Source organism: Podarcis cretensis (genome assembly GCF_951804945.1).
Source record: "Podarcis cretensis genome assembly, chromosome: 16".
Taxonomy (NCBI): Eukaryota; Metazoa; Chordata; class Lepidosauria; order Squamata; family Lacertidae; genus Podarcis; species Podarcis cretensis.
Window position 1 is genome coordinate 6,912,076 of NC_137186.1, and position 21,558 is coordinate 6,933,633.

Genomic DNA, 21,558 nt, shown 5'->3' on the forward strand with positions numbered 1-21,558 from the left:
GGGTGATCCGAAGCAAGCAGCGAAAGAGGACGTCCGTCGCTGCGTATCTTGTATTTAACAAATAGGGCTGTCAATCACTAAATGGCAACATCTAAATTTCCCCAGTAACAGCCCACCCCTGCTTACAAGTTGGCCAAACCATCTGCCCAGAAACAGCAAGGTGTCTTGGAATTCTCAACCGCAACACATGCTCTCCGTGATGGAGAACACGCTTTGCCAATCTGCCACTGATGGTACTTTTTCTGATTTGCAATTTTTAGCAACCAATAACCTAGCGGCTGCAGTTGCAGATAGAAAAAATTTCTTCATGTCCCAAAGACTTTTAAAAATGATTTTTTTAAAGCCTGAATTTTAGTCTCTCCCAAACAAAGCCCTTTTGTTCTCTCGCACTTTTCTTATTGTGAGTTATTGGAAGAATCCTTCCTCCTTCCCATGCAGCCAGGCAATTTTCCCCCCTTCTGCTGGCGATTACTGAAGTATTTTTCCTGCTATAACTTTGATTCTTTTTGGCATTTCATAATTATTTTTACAATGGATATTCAAAATTCCATCGCTGCTCATAGCCCCAGACTGCATAGACTCACAGACAGATTGTTTGATTATTTGATTGTTGTTAGCCGCCCTGAGCCCGGCTTTAGCTGGGGAGGGCGGGATATAAATAAAAATTATTATTATTATTATTATTATTATTATTACAATTAAGCGTTTTCAGCAACTATTCAGAATAAAGCTTGAGTCCAAGAAAGACAGCAACCATTGTGTGACACAGTTCCTAACTATTATTGAGAATCTGGAACTAGCAAATTTTACACTTGTTGATGAACTGAAAGTTTGCAATTCTGGGGGTCACTTGAGCTAAAGTTTGAGACATTTGCCGCTCTCATGGCAACAGCCTATATGGCAACATTTTACTTTGCTTCCTATTTTGTGATTTTAAATTCCCCCTGAGTTTCTCTCACCAAAGAGTACATGCCCCAAACCTAGGGTTGCGGTATTTTGAAGTGCAAAAAAGAGGATAATATGACAGCCGTTCAAAGCAAACAAATGCAATTTGTCTCAAATTTTATGCCTGAAAAAGAGGAAGTGTCCTCAAAAAAGAGGACACATGGCAACCCTACACCTGGATCTTGACATCCCAGGAATTCTCCCTTTTTATATATACCCGCACCTGGGAAAACCCTTTAAGCCACAAATGCACAAATAAAATGAAATGTTGAGGTAATGGAGATGCCGGATTTAAGCACAAATGTAAAAAAGGACACCAGTGTGCCCAGAAAACACATTAGTGTAGGCTTGTCATATGTCTGGGTTCCCCCGGACATTAGTGAGATTTCAGTGGTGGAAGTGATGTCCAGGTGGAATTTCCCAAAAGCAGCAGTTCATCCTGGATTTTTGGCAACATAACCAAAAAATTGAGGGTGTTGTGAATTTGGGGATCTTCTTTAAAAAGCTCGACAATTTTTGTGTTTTTCTAAAGAAAAAAGAAATGCTAAACAACTTTGGCATTTTTATATATAAAGAAAGGTCTACAATTTGTTTGTGTCTGGATTTTCATACCCTCCAACATTTCTCTGGTGAAAATAGAGGCGTGCCATTCCATAATGCCAACTTTGCTATTTATACCCCATACATCTTACTGGGTTGCCCCAGCCACTCTGGGGGGGCAGCTTTCAACATATATAAGAACATAAGAAAACATTGTTGTTGTTGTTGTTGTTGTTGTTGTTGCTGTTGTTATTATTAAAAAATCCAGGATTGCCTTCAGATAGCTCAGGGGATAATAACTCCATGCCCTCCAACATTTTTCCAATGAAAATAGGGATATCCTAAGGAAAAGTGGACATTCCAGGATCAAATCAGAAACTGGGATGGCTTCTCTAAATCAGGCATGTCGCTGGAAAATAGGGACACTTGGAGGGTGACCCCATGTAAAACTGTAGCAAAAAGTTAATATTTTACACATTACATACTAAGGGGTGTAAAAGGCCAGAGTATTTCTGTGCCATTGAGAAAAGATGGTTTTTGTCTGAGGAAGATGTGTATCAATATTTTTCTTTCTTTTAGCCAATCACAGCTAAGAAGCCAATATTGTCCTTCACCCTCTAAACACATTGTTCAAAGTCCTTATGGACTGGAAACCTGACTTTCTTTTCAAAACAAATAAGAGTTCAAGGTTCTCAACAGGCCTGCCCTTTAGGCTACAGATATACAAAGAAAACAGTGCACCATGTCTTATTTCTGTGTATGATTTTAATTATTACTGTTGCCCAAACAGAGGCCAAAACAGAAAACAGTTAACTTTCCTCCCCAAATTATGTTTCTGGGTGGAGAAAAGACACTGGAATTTCAGTGCTAGACAGAGAAAATATTTGAAACAATTTTATGTAGAGAGAAAAGCATTCAATAAGCTATCCCCCATCCTTCATCCGCTTCTTTTAGCCAACGATGACTCAGAATAGAAGATGGTGACCCTTCAGCCAACAAACACATCTTCCTCAGGAGTCTCATGTTCTCTACTTCTGCTGCTGTGGCCACTGGGGGGTTTGCTTCGTCTGCTGCTGGCAAGGGGGTGGGATGACCACGGGAGGGATGCATGGAGGTGGGACAACCACGGGAGGTTGTTTGGGGCATTGAGCTGGGATGACCACGGGAGGAATGCATGGAGCTGGGATGACCACGGGAGGTTGTTGTTGGCAGCCTCTGTCCTCATGGCAGGAACTTCCACCCCTGTGGCAGGAGTCCTGTGGTTTGTTGTGGCAGGAGTCCTGTGGTTTGTTGTGGCATCCTCTATCGTTGCGGGAGCACATCTTGATATCGGTCAAATCTGGAGTCCTGTGGGAAATGAAGAGACAACCTTTCAGAGAAGGTCCAGCAGGAGCATACCTTTCTTATTCCTTCACTCTAAGCAGCTCACAATATGGTGGCCTTCCCTACCTGTAGGAGGCATCTATAATGTTCTGTCTGTGTTAGAAAATGAAATCCATTCCTAAATGAAGCCGGTGTGGTATAGTGGTTAGAGTGTTGGACTAGGACCTGGGAGACTCAGATTTGAATCCCTGCTCATCTATGGAGCCCACTGAGTGACCTACGGCCAGTCCCACACTCTCAGCCTACAGAGTGGTTGTGAAGATAAGATGGGGAGCAGAAATATGTACACCACCTTGAGCTCCTTGGAGGAAAAGTGGTGGGATACAAATGTTAAGTAAAGAAATCAACATTTTAACTGCTGTGGGGCTCACCCAACATACCACAGGTTTGTGACATTCTACTCATCCTGCAAAGCAAGTAATCCAGACTAAAGAAGCTTCTGTCTTAGTCGACAATGCTCCCTAGCATCTTTAAGGAAGAACATCTTTAAGGAAGTTCTTTCAGGGCTAGTTTCAGACAGGAGGCCATTTTGGCTGCACCTTGAGATGCTCAAATTGTTTAATTCAGTTTTTGAATATTTGTCTCTGTTTTTAATTGGATTGTAATTTGGTATTGTGACAATGTGGCTTTTATTGGATTTGTATTAAAATTAATAAAATTATTATTAAAAAAAGAGATGCTGGGAGTGGAGTCTGGGACCTTCTTCAGGCAAAGCAGATGTTCTACCACCGAGCTGTGACTCTTCATATGTCCCTGTGTGTGCCACTCAAACTGCTGGCTAGTTGCATTCTCTTTGTGATAACTCAGCTCTAACTTAGTCAAAGATTCTTTTGATTCCTTAGTTCATCAATGCCTACAGTTTGTTGGTTTTCAAATATTTGTACCCAATGCAAATCCTCCTCAGAGTAGAGCCAGTGAAGTCAATAGATATGGCTAACAAAGGTTCATTCATTTCATTGTGTCTATTCTAAGTCGAATGCATTTAGATGCAACCCAAAGACACCTAATTTAGAAACTAGGTTATCCCCATGCATCTTGAATAATCAACGTTCAAACCTCCCACAAATACAATCAATAGAGCAGGTGTTATCTCCAGACTTACCTCAAATGCCAACTGGAAAAGCTGCAGTAGCGAAGATCAGAAGTGTATGTCTGGATCCTTGGAGGGTGAGACCTTTTATACGGTCCCCTTGCCTTACTTCTGGGAATGAAATCCCTCTCTTGAGCAAGTGTGAGCAATATCATCCTTCAAGCCATGAGCAACTCTTCGATGGATGGGCCCCACCCCTTGGAAAAGTGTCACCAGGAAATAATGGGATCACTTTTGTAATACTGCAGACACCTGACCATGTTCTGGGGCTGATTCTGTGCTGTGTAACGTAATTAATTGCCTTTGTTGGAAACCTGCAGATCAACAAACATTGGGCAACTTTTGGGAGAAAGAAAGGCAGCGTCCAGTAGGACAACCCTTTTGAACAATGTCTTTCTGGATGCCTTTAAGACACATCATGGGGAAGGTGATTCCATCCAACGTTTCCACACACCTTCCATTTTAGAACTATGTGTGACTAAACCATTTGGCTACAACCCCTAGCAGGCCCACAGGCCTAAATCTAGAGTGTGGGTGCTAGAGTCTTTGATGGTCCAGGAAATTGTAAAACCATGGAATATGGACCCTCCTGCTGTCGGAATTAGGCAGCTGTGAAGGTACAGTAGTGCGGAGGGACTGTGTGTAAGAGTCAACAAAGGGATTTAACTTACCATTTTTATCTCTGCTTTATTGTTTATATCAGGGGTTGTCAACCTAGTCCCTACCACCCACTAGTGGGCATTTCAGGACTGTTGGTGGGCAGTAGGGGGTTCTATGGCACAAGCTGAATCCTCCCTCCACCGAGAACTGGGGGGTAGTAAGGAAATTTTACTATCAAGAAAGATGCATTAGTGGGTGGTAGGTATAAATAGGTTGACTACCACTGGTGTATATGCTGAAATGGTGTATTTTAACTTACACAGTATGTTGTGTAGCAACACACTATGATGCCATTGGGATGATGGGCAGTTAAGAAATGTAATAAATAATTGAGAGTAATTAATGAGCAATATGAGCCGGGGGGCAGCCCCTTGTACATTTAGAGCAATATATTGCCATTTTAAACAGCCATGGCTTTCCCCCAAAGAATTCTGGGAACTGTGGTTTGTTAAAGGTGCTGAGAGTTGTTAGGAGACACCTATTCCCCTCACAGAGCTACTATTAACAGAGTGGTTTAACAATCAATCCCTCTTCTCAGGGAACCTGGACCTTTATACAGAAAGGCTCTCAGACTGATGGGTCAGTGTGTCTGGCTATTAACAATAAGGTTGGTGGTTCAAGTCCATCCAGGGATGGCTGTGAGATTCCTGCGTTGTAGAGGGTTGGACTAGATGACCCCCCAGGTCCATTCCAACTCTACAATTGTATGTTCAAGCACGAGTTCTTTAATTTACAGGGTTGCATCCCACTAAAGCTACATTCACATTTGCTAAGGATGTTGGGAATTGTAGCTCAGTGAGGGGGAAAATTCAGTTGCTATGAATCCTTGGGGGAAGGCACGTGCTTTAATAGGGTTGCCATTAGCAGGATTTGGCTCCCCTCCCCTAAAAAAAGGTCAACAATTTGTTTGTGTTTGGATTTTCACTTCTTGAAATATGGCAACCCAAGCTTTAAAAATATGTTGGATGAGCTTTCAGTGTATGGTGATCATTCCTTTATTTCCCTACAATTGACTATGGGGGAAGAGAGAGGGAGGGAGGGAGAGGGAGAACAAGCTTTTGGCACAAGTGGGTGGCATTTGCAAATTCTACTTTGGGACTATTCTCCATTCTTCTCCAAACGATGACTTTTAAGAATCCAGTAAGAAGACCCTGAAAAGGATTGTTCTGTTGGACCACACCTTTCATTATCCCGCCAGATTGATCAATGTGTGTGATTGCTGATACATAGGAATTCTAAGGGCTATTACATTACGCAGTGCAGAATCAGACCCTGATTTGTCATGAGTTGCACGCTGCATTGCAAAAGTAATCTCATTATGTTCCGGTGATACCTTTTCCCTGGGGTGGGGCCAATCCAGTAACACATACAAATCATCGCATGAAAGTCCAGCTTTGCTCACTCTTGCCCAAGAGAGGAATTTCATTTCCGGAAGGCAGGTGAGGGACCGTATAAAACGTATCTCACCTCAAGGATCCAGACAAGACTCCAGTGATCATATCATAAGGACTCCAGTTTACATTTTCAGTAAGTTTGGGGATTCTACCTGTTCTGTGGATAGAATTGGAGGGCAGGGGTCGGAACTGATCTTCTGAAATTGATGCATGGGGTGATTTATGTCAAGGGAAGCCATCTTGGTGTCCCTCAGAGGACAATGGACAACAACTCCCATCATTCCTGTTCATTAGATGAGCCAGCTGGGACTGATGGGAGTTGTAGTCCAATGTTCCAGAAAGCACTACTTCGTCCATCCTTGGAGCTGTGAACGTTGTGAACCTAAGCCAAGGTTAGCCAAGGTGGTATCTTCTAGATGTTTCAGACTACAAATTCCACCAGCCCCAGATAGCATAGCCACTAGTCCAGGAAGATGAGAGTCTATAACAGCTAGAGGATATTTTTCAAACTGTGTTTTTGTTGAACCTTCTTGTGAGATATTTTTTTTCTAGTTCACTTGAACAATGTTCCTTTCCTCCCAAGGTCTCCATACTATTTCTTGGAATTCTGTTGAGTATCATAAGGCCCTGGTTTTTGTTTCTTTAGCTTTACTTATTTTAACAATTTTTATGCTTCTTAATTACAATCATCTCCTTAGGTGATTATTGCCCAAAATGTCTAGAAGGTTTGAGAAGCCACCCTAATCTACTTAAAATAGACATCTGCATTAGACCTTTTCTCCACAGGACTCCAGATCTGACCAATATCAAAATGTGCTCCATTTAGGGATGGATTTCATTTTGTAAGACAGACAGAAGATGATAGGTGCCATATAAGAAAGGCTGCTATATAATACGCTGCTTAGAGTGAAGGAATAAGAAAGGTATGCTCCTGCTGGACCTTCTCTGAAAGGTTGTCTCTTCATTTCCCACAGGACTCCAGATTTGACTGATATCAAGATGTGCTCCCGCAACGATAGAGGATGCCACAACAAACCACAGGACTCCTGCCACAACAAACCACAGGACTCCTGCCACAGGGGTGGAAGTTCCTGCCATGAGGACAGAGGCTGCCAACAACAACCTCCTGTGGTCATCCCAGCTCCATGCATTCCTCCCGTGGTCATCCCAGCTCAATGCCCCAAACAACCTCCCGTGGTTGTCCCACCTCCATGCATCCCTCCCGTGGTCATCCCACCCCCTTGCCAGCAGCAGACGAAGCAAACCCCCCAGTGGCCGCAGCAGCAGAAGTAGAGAACATGAGACTCCTGAGGAAGATGTGTTTGTTGGCTGAAGGGTCACCATCTTCTATTCTGAGTCATCATTGGCTAAAAGAAGCGGATGAAGGATGGGGGATAGCTTATTGAATGCTTTTCTCTCTACATAAAATTGTTTCAAATATTTTCTCTGTCTAGCACTGAAATTCCAGTGTCTTTTCTCCACCCAGAAACATAATTTGGGGAGGAAAGTTAACTGTTTTCTGTTTTGGCCTCTGTTTGGGCAACAGTAATAATTAAAATCATACACAAAAATAAGACATGGTGCACTGTTTTCTTTGTATATCTGTAGCCTAAAGGGCAGGCCTGTTGAGAACCTTGAACTCTTATTTGTTTTGAAGAGAAAGTCAGGTTTCCAGTCCGTAAAGTCATTAGGTGTTTGGTGATCAAAGGGCAAGATTGAAGGAAGGAAGTAAAAGAAACCTCAATGAACGTCTTCTTCCTTAAACAAAAGCAATCTTCTTTGATTGGTACGGAGATACCATTACCTTTTACTGACCTTGCAATGCCATGTATAAAATATTAACTGTTTGCTGCAGTTATCTTGCATACTTACATTTCACATGCATTTTCTGGGCACATTGGAGTTCCTTTTTACAACTGGGGTTGTGAGGGTTGAATTTGGGGTAATAGGAAAAAAAAAATATGCCAAGGGGATTTAACTGGCTGCACCAGTCCTAACCAGCTGCTGCAGCTGTAGACACAGCTGTTGGTGGAAGGAATAAGGTGCTTCAGAATAACAAAGGCATCAAAAAGGTGAAAATAGGCTTCATCAAAATTCAGGCTCAGGAGTTGGAGGGGAGATGGTCTGGTTGTGTCACATGAGGTTCCAGGATTTGCAGAAGAGCATGTGTGTGTCACTTCATCACATGAGATTCCTGGCAAATGTGCCAAAGCCTGTATCAATGCAGGTTGGGTGTGGACGTTGCCAGGCAGTCCTTTTTGGCACACCCGAAAGTGCGTGGGCCATGGAAAAAGCATGCCACTGTGCTGAGGCTTGGAGCCAGGGTGGGGTAGGAAGGGAAGCAAGAAGAAACTGCGAACCCCTCCCTCTCGCTCAATACTAGAAATCCAGGCGGCTGGGTGTCAGGAGATCCAGAGCAGACAAAATTATATATAGTTCTGATTCAAGGCCTTTGAGCAATGGTTGATGTCTCACCGATCATTCGATATCTCATCTTAGCTATCAATACTATCAGTCGAGGTGTTTAGTTACAGCATCAGTTTTAATTTTTATGTTATGCAAAAACTAGTCATTAAGGCTACAGTCTTATGCCTACTTACTAAAGTCTAACCCAGTTCACCAGAGTCCGCCGCTCTTAACCACTACACCACACTGGCTCCCAAAGTGGGTGGCACTGCTTTGGGGGGGGGACGGAGGTTTTTTATTATTTTTATCCCCCCCCCATTCTTTATAATCACACTTTCATCCAGGGACGTCGAATAACTTACAGAAAAACCATTCAGTCAAAAATCTAACAATACCATGCATCAAAATCCTCCTCCTATTTGTTATGCATAACAGTATATACTTTTGCCCCTACTCATTTATCCTAATTTTTTCCCCTTCCTCCCTCCCCTTTAACTCCCCCCTCCCCAAATTGTTCTCTCTTCAAATCTTTAAGAATATGCACAGATTATTCATTCTAATTCAGATGGTTTGGTTGGCTTCCCCCCGTGCTATCCAATTCCTATAACTTGTCCATTTATTCAAAATCTTTTGACATTTGTTTTCCCATGTATCTTCTGTTATTACCTGTTCAAATATATCAGATTGTATGTATGCAAAAAACTGGAGGTGTTAATGACTGAAAGGCTGGCATCACTTTATCAAGTTAATCATTTTCTTCTGAATTAATTAAACTAAATAGTTTTCAGTGTGCAATTAATTGCTACTGTTTTGAATTTTATTTTGTTATTTTCTTCCTTCTGGTCATACAACCTGCTGTTTTGAATAATACTTTTCAGAGTAGGGTAAAGGGGCACGAGGGATTAGTTTGTGGAACCAAAGGGATGGTGGCTCTGAAACGTTTGGGAACCCCTGTCTCAGAGGAAAGGTGTATGATAGAGGAGAATGAAATTATGAGCTGTGTGGAGACAGTGAATAGGTTTCCCTCTCTTTCTCATAGTTCTGGAACTCAAGAACATCCAATGAGGCTGAATTTTGGTAGATTCGGGACAAACTGATGGTGTGGAGAACGTGGATCCACTTTCACAATCACAGAACCCATTGGGGCTATCCATCAAATCTGAACGAATCTGGAATATTCAGGACAGACAAAAAAGAAAGCTCTTCTGCATACAGAGTATAGTAGTGACAGTCACCCACTTGGACAGCTTTCAAAGAGGATTCCAAAAATTCAGGGACTAAAAGGTATGACTGCATGACACGGGCCTTTAGGCAATGGTGTTGAGCAGATAATTTTCCTGCTACTGAATGTCAGGAAGCTGTCAGCAGCTCCCGGCCAGTTGCCCAGGAAACTATTAAGACAAGGAAAAGTTTCTTACTGCCCTTTTTTATTTCAGACTTTTCAGAGAGAGGCTATATGATACGATAATCTTTATTGTCATTGTCCCATACAGAGCAACGAAATTGAAAAAAATCTACATCAGACATTCAAAAGCCCACAAGCCTGTTATCCCAGCCTGCTTAGCCCTCTAAAACCTCTGATACCCCATAATTAAATACAATATACTCCCATAGAGACTACCCTTACACTGCGTTTAAAACCAAAATCGCATTTGGATAGAAACTGTTTCTCAGGCGGCTATTCCTAGTCTTTATAACCCTGTACCTTGTTCCAGAAGGCAGAAGCTGAAAGAGATCATTTCCGGGGTGCGCACTATCCTGCACTATGCAGCTTTCTTATGACACCTGGAAGCATAGATTTGATCCAAGGTGGGAAGAGTGCACCCAATTATTCTCTCTGCAGTCTTTACAACACTGGGCAGCATTGTTTTTTCCCTTACCATGCAGCTCCCAAACCACACACACAGACCATAAGTTAATACACTCTCTCTCTTTTTTTAAAAAAAATAATTTTTATTAAATTTCATATTTCCAAATTAAACACATCAAATCAATTAGTCCAAATTATAACAATACACATCATATAATCCAATTGTTTTCCAAATTGTAAATTTTTGTGGGGGGTACCCATGCTTCTTGATTGGCAGGAGTCCAATCCTCGAATATTTGTTCTGCTTCCATATTAAGAATGATGTTTCCAGTCTCCTCTTCTCAATACTTGTCATTACTCATTTTCCTTTCCATTTTCCTCCGATATGCTCTGCAAGTGGGTTGAAAAAGACAGTCTTATTTGTATTTCTGTGTGGGCTTTGTGCTGCTCTCTCGTAAATCACTCTCCTCCAACAGTCCTTTCCGCTCGAGCAAGCAATCGCCATCTTGTCATTCTGATGAAATACAGTCTAGAAACTCGCTCTTTGGCTTTTCCGACCTGTTGCATCGTAAATTAGTCTTTTTGCAGGAGGGCTGTCCCTTCCAGTTCGCAATCTCCTCGAAAATAATATATCTTCGGCTCGCCCTCCCCAAGACCAACTCCAACAACACAGGTCTCTTATCAAGCTTCCATCCTTACTGCGTCACAAGAGAGAGCCCTTCTTCTTTCCAAATCCTTCACAGAGTAAAACCTTTAAGTTCATAATTATTCCCACACAAATCATTTTTAGTCCCATTTGCAATTTATTTCTGTGACAGATCTTCAGAGGGAGGGTTATTAATAATCACATAGAGCAAAAGAAATAAAAAGTCATCCCCCCCCTTAGTTCCGGCATTCCAATCCACATACCATATTTGTAGTACTTTGATGTAATCTTCCTTCTCAGTCCGTCTCAGTCTTCTTCCTTTCAGTGGTAAAATCGTTAGCAGATAAAAACCTCCTGCCTCTCTTGAAGCATGTGCGTTATCTTTCCCAATTTTTTTTCCTTTTAAGTAACGCAACTAGTTTCGCTCCTGGAAGCAGCTTCAGAGGAGTTCCGAGGCCCGCCGAGGGTTGTGCACCCAGTGCCTCACCCCCTCCTTCTTCTGAACTCGGGGGTGATTTATGGCAACAGTGGGTGAAAACAGCATCTCTCCCCCCTGGAGAGATGAAGGGAGACTGATATACTCCCCATAATCAGCCTCTAATTACCTCATGCGAGCTGGATAGATGTTAATATCCGCCATCTTCCAAGGCGCCCCCTAGCGGCCCCCCTAAGTTAATACACTCTCAACAGTACAATGGTAAAACGCCATCAACAGGTCCTTTGAGAGAACCTAGCCTCTTGGATAATGGCTCTGTCCTGAGTGAATCTCCACCCCCCGTCTCTCCCACTTCCTTGTCACTTCTATGGGTGCTGCTAAGTGCCCTCTGTCTTTGAGCTCTTTGCTCTCCTACTTTTAAGGCTCGCCAGGTTCTGGGAGATGGACGGTCTGGAATGCTTTCTAATGACAATGTGTCAGCTGGGTGTTGTTCTGGTTGTCCCATGATTTCCCAGTTTTCCCCTCATCTGCCTCTGAGCTGCGACCTCCCTCAAACGCCTGTTGAAAAGCTATATTGTCTTCCTTTTCCTCCCTGGAAGGGTCCAGATGGGGAGGCAGTCTCCACCATTCCTCCTCTGTCCAGTGCCTGAGACTGAATGAGGTTGTTTTGACCTAGGGAACAGGGAGATCGGCCAAGTGTGGATTAGTTTCACATGTCTCCCTTCAGAAGTCCATTCTGTTTCCTCATTCATTTGCATTTTTGTTAAAAAAGAAGTAAATATTTGTTTTGTTTTATTTCTTTGGGAATATATATGGCTCAGTCAAAGAGCTATCTCTTGAGCATCTCCAGGTCAAACTAGGTCTTCCTTATGAAATAAAAAAATTAAGGTCTTATATATCTAATAAATGTTCATAAATGTACTAGTCTAGCACGTACATAGATATGGGGACCACATGTCTGGAGCAGCACAGGAAGACTGTCCTGAAATCATTTTGACTCCCAAACTGACCAAATGTTTGTTCTGCAAGGAGGGAGGGGGTGAGGGTACCTTCCCATTGTCTCGGGAATTAAGAAATCACCATCTCAAAGGAATAGCCAGACTACCAGGAAAGCCATTATCAGATAACCTGGCAGACAGAAAAAACAACAACATTCAAATTTCTGTTGTAGACCACCTTTTCTGTGATGTATGTATGATGTATGGAGGGGTAGTCTCCAGGGCAGGGAATTTAAAATGTCTATATAAGGGCAGGCACACCTTGGTTCTGGGTCCTCCTCCTTTCCTGCATGTGAGGGGAGCATCTTGTTGCAACAGTTCAATAAAGATCAGGCTTTGCGAGTTGCTTTGCTTCTCAATATTCCCTGGCTGGCCTCTGGCCTCTCCGACCGATGGAGAACCTACAAAGGACTCTCTAAGGGCTCTTGTGTTCCCCATAAGGGAATAAGGGCAGATTTTTGTTTATTACACTTACATGCTTGTGCTTGACTGAAGGGAAGGCAGAGAAGGGTTTGTGGGTGAAATGAGCCTATGGTGCAAAGATAACACAGGATAGGCAAATCAATACCATACATTAAAAGTACGTTCAATGGTCATTTAAAGCACCTGACTTCCCCTAAAGAATCATGGTGACTGTAGCTTGATTCTTTAGGCAAAGCCATGTGCTTTAAATAGGCTGTTCCTTTTTTTTCTTTTTCTTTTTTTTTTGGAACAGAGTCCATGTTGTGATGCAACAGGCGCCCTCTAGCGGTACTTTCCAGATTGTTGTTTTGAGGAACATTTCCAGCTGCAGGAAAAGGTTTCTGAGGACTGGAATCATGCTCTGTTTTCAGGAAACGAATTGTAGCTCAGTGATCGATCCAGTGCCAGATTTACATATAGACTAAACAAGCTATAGGTTAGGGCCCCACTTTCTTGGGGGGGGGGGCCCAAAAAATTTAAAGGGAAAAAACACCACAATGTACATTTCCAAAATATAAGATAAAAAACAAATAAAATATAACCTACATACACAACAGTGTTTTGTGTTGTGTAGGATCCTATGATGTAAGTCATGGGCCCCGCCTGCTAGCCTGCTCCCTAAAATATCACTGGTTTGCTATTTCATGTTATAGCAAGTTTCTAGAGACTAGATTATGAGTCTTTGTAAATTGTGTTTCTAAAGGAACTTTTGTTATTGCCAAATGTGCCAATGTGTTTGCATTGTTAAGTTTCTTATGAATAAAAAAAATCATTTTAAGTTAGAGCTTAATAATTATTTCACTATTAATACACCTCTTCTTAATTGTATTTCACTTTTAATATACTTCTTCTTGATTGTATTTCAGTTCAACAATTACTAGGCTAAAATACATATTTTGTTATGTGCAAATGGCTTTATATACCCTATTAGGTCCATAAATTACCATATGGCATATATGCAACACAAGAAACAGTGACAATTTGTGGCTGACAAAGGACAGCTGCACATATAAAGGGCCCCATTACCTTCAGCAGCTTAGGGTCTCATCAAACCTAAATCTGGCCCTGGGTAGAGCTCCTTGCATGAAGATAGTCCCTACTTCCAACTGAAGTATCTCCAGGTGGGACGGGGAATGCCCCGTCTGAAACTCTGGAGAGCTGCTGTCAGGCATTGTAGGCAACACTGAGCTTGATGTTCTAGTGGCCTGACTCTGTATAAGGCAGATTCCGATGTTCCTAGAACTGTCAGGGTAAAGGATAGATAGGAAGATGATGCATCCAATCAAAGAACTGTAGAGTTGAAAGGGACCCAGACAGATCTATCCTCATTACCAAGTAACAATTCTCTGTTTATGCTCATGAGGAGCTTTGCTGGATGTTGTGACTAACTGATCACGGGTCTCCTCTCCCCTGAGCATTTAGCATGTTCCTCCAAACCTGGAAAGAAGAAGTTCCTAAGTCTTCCTCCAGCTGCTTTAGTTTCATTGGCCAATTGCCTCTGGCTTCTGGGATGTTCCAACTTCAACATCAACAGGTGAGGTTAAACATGACCCACATAAGCCTGTGGCTTCCTGGCACCTCACCACAGAGTCCCTGAGTGGAACATCCAAATCCAAGAACAGTTTGACCTAAAGCTGGATGAATCATTCATTCCAAACATGGCAAGTCCGCAGGAACATTCCATTCCTGATCCCAACATGCCTCCTGCTGCCAAATAATATCTCTCTCTCTCTCTCTCTCTCTCTCTCTCTCTCTCTCTCTCTCTCTCTCTCACACACACACACACACACACACCTTGACTGGTGGAGGTTGTTCCTTCTTTTTGGCCACTAGAGGGAGAAGGAGACAATGAAACTTGAAGAACAGTTCCAACATATAAGAGTGGCACACCAAATTACTCTATGTCTCTTGGAAATAAATCGCTCCATCACAGTTAACATAGTTTATTATTCTTTTGTTTATTCATTCAATCATTAAATTCATATAACGCTTTTCATCTGAAGAACACAGGGCAGTTCCCATCATCTAATGGCCTAATGACACAAAAAGACCTCTGCTGGGTCAAGCCAAGGGTCTATCTAGTCCTGTATTCTATACCCTCCAACATTCCTCAGATGAAAATAGGGACATTTCTCCCTCCCCCCAATTGACTCTCCTCAACTCACCATTTTCTTCTGTGTGCCCCCCCCCCGACAGAGCATTTCCTGTCAGAAGAAGTGCCGACACTGCTTCACAAACAGGACATAGGACACATGCCCTCCACAATTCTGAGGAAAACCACTAAATCCCAATTTTATTATATTTTATTCCAGGCATAGGCAAACTCCGGCCCTCCAGGTGTTTTGGAACTACAATTCCCATCATCCCTAGCTAACAGGACCAGTTTGAAATCACAAAAAATGGTGAGCACCCTCTAAACACCCTCTCTGCAGCTCTCTCTTCAATCCATAACAAAAATACTGTATCCAAAAATATTCACAACCAGAATTGAAACTCTGGGGTTGGCAGGAGGCTGGAGGATGTGCAGGATAGCAGCTGCTGCTGCTGCAGCACCACCTCACACATCAGCTGCTAGGCGGGGAGGCAAAGCAGCCTAAACAAAGCCCCGCTGCACCTCAGGTCTCTTTGGGGCTTCCTTTGCCCTCACTGACATACTCTTTGGGCTCTGCAGAGGGTCTCCTCATGAACCACAAGGACTCTCCAGCTCGCTTCCACAATTTCTGGGTTTGAATTCAATTATTTAGTTATTATTTTATTATTTCCTGGTGCCACATGAATACACTGAGCGTGCTGCCTTTTCCTTCCCAGACGTGCTGCCTTTTCCTTCCCCCTGTGCTGTCTCCTAAGTTGCTGGGATTTCCCATAGCCTAGCTCTTTGCTCTTTCCCTTTCCTTTTCCCTCTCCTCTATCATGCATTCCTTCCTCTCTGATTGGAATGTGCTGGCTTTGATCTTCCAGCTGGTTGAGCATGTGTGGGTTTTTCCTTTGGACCTGCCCTGCCCAGACTCTTCTGGTCAACTCACCTCTAGAGCATGAGCAGAGCATAACAGAAGAACTTAAAGTAGTCTGCTGGATTAGGCCAATGACTCATCTAGTCCAGCATCCTGTTCTCACAGTTCCCCAGATCCCTCAAGAAGGAACCCTCAAGAAGGACTCCAGCACATCTGTGGTCCCTGAAGCTGAAGTATCACTGCTGGCTAAGTATTACTTGGCAAATGCAGAAGTATTACTGCTGGCTAAGCCAGGTGAGAGTGGCTATTGGTGCTCTAACCCTCTGCGAGTTAGGGACTTATCCTGCATGCAAAGACAGGCTCCGGCAGATGGACTGAAGGAGACCTATAATGGGTTCAGTGGTCAAGAAGGCTGTTTCTGCATGTGCTGTAGAGGGAAGTGAGGGGGAGGTGGAACTGGTCAATGTGGCAAGGTAGCCCATCTAGGAGAAGGAAAACTCTCATCCTAAACCTCCACTGCCTTCTGGGATATCTTCAGGAGAAGAAAAGGCTAAGGAGTAAAACCTATACAAATCCAGACTGGAGTCCCTTAGATGATAGGATGGGGCCTAGTATGCCTCCTTCTAGCAGCCAAGCTGGTGCCAAACATAAGTCTCTGCTTTCCTTTGGACCACATCAGTGAGGCAGACAGGGGAGTCTTGTCATCTGGGCAGCCTGAGACCTCAATATGCACTGCCCTGGCTTGCGAGCCAGGGAGGTCGCTTTGGTGCTGCTAGCACAGCGGATTAACTTCACCCAGGAGGCGCACTCTCAAGACACATGGATGCCAACTGCCCCTTAGTGTGGAGGTACAGCACAGTCATCATAGCTAGCAACTATTGGTAGCTTTCTCCTCCACAAATTTTTTCCATGAATTTTAAAGCCATCCAGGTTCTTGGCCATTTTTGCCTTCTGTTCCAGATTTTAACTGTGCTGCCCTGAATATTGCAACATTCATCTTTATTGAATGTCCATGAGTTCTAGTGCTGTGGGGGGGGGGGGCTTTTTTCTAACTGCTGCACCAGCCAGCTGCTCCTGACAGTGATATTATTACTGCATTGTGGGAGGTTGTTTTTTTTTAAAAAAAAAACTTTGGTTGGGATAATGTTTGGACTTCCTTAGCAGGAGGTGGTACACAAATTTAATGAAGCTGAACTTAAAAGAGGCATGTGCCAAACGGATTATGACAATGGAATTCAGGTGGCAAAAAAAGACATCATAGATGTGTTGATTTTGAGATAAGCTTTATTCTCTCCCATGCATTAAGGGAGATTGAAACAAGGAAATCGGCAGCAGTGGGTGGATAAGGAAACACCCATCCACCACAAACACACACACACACACACACACACACACACACACATTCATAAATTACATTGAAGAATGAGCCACACATTGAACATTAAATGCTATTGAAGAATGAAAGTGCAAAGCAACATGCAGAAGTGTCCTGGGTTTAACATGCCGTTGACAGGATGCTGATGCGAGGTAGCAAATTTAGCTTTTCTTGGGTTGCTTGGCAAATGCTGCATTTTACTTGATGCTTGGCAATGGGCAGACCTGCTTTGTTTGCCCAATGCATGGTGGGACGACAATGGGGCACTTGGTCTGTGAGGATCCACCACCAGATCCGCCGCTGCTGCAACAGACAGCTCCGCCACTGCCGCTGCTGCAGCACACAGCTCCGCCACTGCCACTGCTGCAGCAGACAGCTCCGCCACTGCCACCACCACTGCTTCCACCAGGTACAACAATGGTTTTCCCACTGCCACCACATCCTCCACTGGATCCTCCTCCAATCACCTTAACCCCACCTGAGCTTCCACCACCGGATGAGCTACAACAAACGGCGCCACCGCTGCCACTGCCGCCGGACGAGCTGCAACACACTGCACCACCACTGCCGCAGCTAGCTCCACAGCAAACCCCTCCAGATCCTCCGCCAACAACCATTGGGATCTTTTGCTGGCCATATCCATATCCACCTCCATATCCACCACCCATTCCACCTCCAACGCAACAGCCAGAAGACTGGCCACTGCCGCCAGATGATCCACAGCACACTGCGCCACCGCTACTGGCTCCGCAGCAAACCCCTCCAGATCCTCCGCCAACAACCATTGGGATCTTTTGCTGGCCACCTCCATATCCACCTCCGCTTGGTATAATGATGACTCCGCCGGACTGTCCGCCATATCCTCCTCTGCCGCAGCCTCCGCCACCACCTCCAGAGCAGCAGCAGCAGCCGCCCCCTGAACCGCCGCAGCAGCAACAGCTGCCCCCGCTTTGTTTTTGCTGGCTCATCTTTTGGCTTTCGTGTGGTGCGTTAGACCTGGAAAGTGGACAAAGCATAGTTAATGCACACTGCTGGCTGCAATGCTTGTTTCTCAAAGCGCCTCATTCTCATGGTGATCAACTTGTGCCCAGGATGCAGCACCAGAGAGTACAGGTGGCGATTGGCAGTGTGTTGGATCAAATGGTTGAATGCATGCATGTATACATAAATACACACACAGACACACCACCTTACTCCATATTTTCATCTGAGGAATGCTGGAGGGTAGGCCATTTGGTTAATGGTCACAAAGAGGACGCAGGTTGAACAAGGAGCCTGACCCAAGTGAAAACAGGAGGGGGGGGGGGAGAAAGCCATAAGCTGAAACTCAACATATGAAGAGACACTGCCCCCTACTGGGATTCAGCCAAGCAGCAGACCCCGCCACCTGCACTCGCGCTGTGCCTCAGCCGCAGCTCTGCTGCTATCCCTCTTGTTCCCCAACTAACTATAAAAGATTGTTTATTTCTTAGTGTGCCCTTCTTTCCCAGGGCCATTTTTCAAGCAGACCACTTCCCCTCCCTCATTCATGGATTCCATGCCTTGCCCCAGAATCCAAATTATTTTCCCCACCTCTTCTCAGGCTACTTGACAGTTCCCCCTACATGAAAGTCACTGTTGAAACAAAGGATTCTTACCATGAAGGATTCTTCCATTAGTTGATCCTGGCCCTGTGCTTTGAATTGGTGCAACCCAGTGACCAGTTGACCACCTCCAGAATCCCTAGTTTCAACTCTCTTGTTTTCTATACTTTCTGTCTTGAATCTGTTCCCTCAGTGCTACCTGGTTGGCTGCCAGCTACCAAGGCAAACCATATATCTGGTGTAGATATGGAGGACAGATAATATGAATGACATGGCTCCCCTCCCCTGCTAAGCAGGTCTGGCCCTGCAAAAAGGGCATGGATGTATAAGGCCTCTTCTGGGAATAATTCCTCAGTGAACCTTTGTCTGACAGATTTATCCCTTGATAATCATAAAGGATTAAAATGTCTCTTGGAACAGGTTAGGATGTCTCTTGGAACAGGTAAGGATGCAATCTCTGCCTTAGCTGCAGCTATCATTCAAGCACTGCTGTTTGGGAGGACACACCAATTCATTTGCTGCGACCTCAGCTGCTCAGGTGCCATCACCCACCCCCAAATACAATCTTCTGCATGTTTGTGGATACAGTAGCTACACTGCATGCCTGCATTTCACCTCCAAACCTTAGCAGCAAAAACATATACAGTGGTACCTCGGGTTACAGATGTTTCAGGTTACAGACTCCGCTAACCCAGAAATATTACTTCGGGTTAAGAACTTTGCTTCAGGATGAGAACAGAAATCATGCTCCAGCGGCATGGCAGCAGCAGGAGGCCCCATTAGCTAAAGTGGTGCTTCAGGTTAAGCACAGTTTCAGGTTAAGAATGGGCCTCCGGAATGAATTAAGTTCTTAACCCGAGGTACCACTGTACCCAGAAACAAATCTGGGCTCCTTTGTGCCCTAGGTATGGAGCTGTATTGGCGCCCTTATGAAAAGAGAAAACCATGTTGTCATCATAAATGACTCTCAAATGGGACATTTAACAGAACAAGCCTAGAAATGACTACTCAAAGGCAAACCTCACAGAGTTCAATGGGGCTTACTCCCAGGAAACTGGGTACACAGGACTGCAGCCTAAATCTGGCAAGCCAGAGACAGAACTTCTGGCCATTTTTCAACTGCCTCTTTGTTACCTTTGACAAGATGCCAGCGGACAGGCACTAAATTTGAGATTCCACACTTTTCTCAGAAGAACGTCCCACTTAAATCTACGGTTCCTTTCTCACTGGCAAACTTGCAACGGTGTGTGTGTACTGGAAATTGGCCGAAGCGGGAAAGAAACAAGGTAAAGCGACTCAGCTATGGTAAATTAAGAGGCTCTCCCGACATTTCTCAGCCAGCACATCAACTGAAAGGCTGCTCTCAAGGCAAGCAGGGAGAGAGGAGTGTGGGAAAAGCAGGCATTCTAGGATGTATGGCCCTGTAATGGAAAGCCACACTGCACAAGCTAACCACCAGCTTTGCCAGCCAACTGGGACTCCACAAGCTTCCTTCAATGGCCTGTGCAAGCAGCCAGATTCGTCCGCCGAAGCGCCAACGGAGGCGAAATTTTGCGCACCCACAGTCTGGGCCCTGGGTGGGGGCAACGTAGCCAACCACTAGGTATTTCCCTGCCTGGACTAGAGAACAAAAGAAGAACTCTCAACAGATTCTCCTGTTCCTCATTTAAATCTAGAAGGGTGACCCTCTCCCTCTATTGATTTTAAGGAAATCTATACAGTATCAAGAATCCAGATCAACCCTTTGCACCACGATCCTACAAAATGAATAGTATATTGGTTAAAGCTGCAGATGGTTCTGTGCATTAAAGAGAAGGAAGATTATCAAGGATCTAAGCCTTGAACTTACCTCGTTGGACAAATGTGGCAGAATGAAGGAAACGTCGCAATGGATTCGAATGATGAGCTTGCAGACCAGAGCTCCTCTTTATACCCATTTTCTGGCCGCTCCTATGGGAAGTGAGGCACCCCAGGAATGGTGAGTGACACAGCTAGAATCTCCCTTAACAATCGGCCTTGTCAATCCCAAGATGTCAGACACGTCATAGGAGATCCATATCTCTCTTTTGTATCACTCGCTATTTTTATGGGACGTAAACAGCTTAATGAAGGTGCTACACCTAATGAGTAAGTTCCTGCTTTGTAGCGGTGCCTCACATATTTGTGGGGGCTCTTGATGGGTGACATATGCAAGGACTGGTTTTCTTTAGAAGAGAGCGTGGCTTCCGACAGGTTTAGGCAAATCAGGCAAATTAGGCAAATTACCAAGGTGGTTTATTTTCCTCACCAGAATTCAGTTCTGGCACCTCTCAGGTGGGTGCCAATGCTATTCTAAGAGAATGAGGGTGGTATTTGTGGTGAGTTCCAGCACCTCTTTTTTATAGAAAAAAAAAGCACTGGTTATTACAGTGGTACCTCGGGTTACATACGCTTCAGGTTACATACGCTTCAGGTTACAGACTCCGCTAACCCAGAAATAGCACTTCAGGTTAAGAACTTTGCTTCAGGATGAGAACAGAAATCGGGCTCCGGCGGTGCGGCAGCAGCAGGAGGCCCCTTTAGCTAAAATGGTGCTTCAGGTTAAGAACAGTTTCAGGTTAAGAACGGACCTCCAGAACGAATTAAGTACTTAACCCGAGGTACCACTGTACCACACTTATTTTTCCAAAAGTTAAGAGACAGCAGTAGTGTGATATTTAGAATGTCGGACTAGGACCTGGGAGACCAGAGTTGAAATCTTCACAAAACTCTGAAGCTCAGTAAATGTGGCCTTGGGCCAGTCCAGTGGCGTAGCATGGGTTGTCAGCACCCGGGGCAAGGCAAGTAATTTGCACCCCCTAACCACTGGATTTGCGCCCCCTAACCCGTGGATTTGCCCT

General features: G+C 44.2%; 1 protein-coding gene and 2 long non-coding RNA genes across 4 annotated transcripts in view; 1 reads left to right on the forward strand and 2 right to left on the reverse strand.

The window, feature by feature from the left end:
• Nucleotides 1–2,232: 2,232 nt before the first annotated feature.
• Nucleotides 2,233–4,766, reverse strand: LOC307205816. The gene is made up of 2 exons (XR_013834073.1): nt 3,971–4,766; nt 2,233–2,832 (listed from the first exon to the last, which is right to left on the reverse strand). It is a non-coding gene; the product is annotated as an uncharacterized lncRNA (long non-coding RNA).
• A 1,071-nt stretch (nt 4,767–5,837) lies between these two features.
• LOC307205822 overlaps nt 5,838–21,558 on the forward strand; it is a 37,502-nt gene continuing 21,781 nt past the window's right edge. The window contains exons 1-2 of one of the 2 annotated variants that reach the window (XR_013834080.1): nt 5,838–6,145; nt 6,987–7,586. This is a non-coding gene — a long non-coding RNA (uncharacterized lncRNA). Of the gene's footprint in view, nt 6,146–6,986; nt 7,955–21,558 lie in introns of those variants that run through there. The other variant, XR_013834081.1, reaches the window with a different exon arrangement.
• On the reverse strand, nt 16,988–20,650 carry LOC307205707 (uncharacterized protein). The gene is made up of 2 exons (XM_079958451.1): nt 20,529–20,650; nt 16,988–18,092 (listed from the first exon to the last, which is right to left on the reverse strand). Exon 2 carries the CDS (start codon nt 18,062–18,064, stop codon nt 17,294–17,296), a length of 771 nt encoding a protein of 256 aa, XP_079814577.1. The 5' UTR covers nt 18,065–18,092; nt 20,529–20,650; the 3' UTR covers nt 16,988–17,293.

Coding starts and splice junctions, on each gene's coding strand:
- LOC307205707 (XM_079958451.1), bottom strand. CDS start 18,064: ATGAGCCAGCAAAAACAAAGCGGGGGCAGCTGTTGCTGCTGCGGCGGT.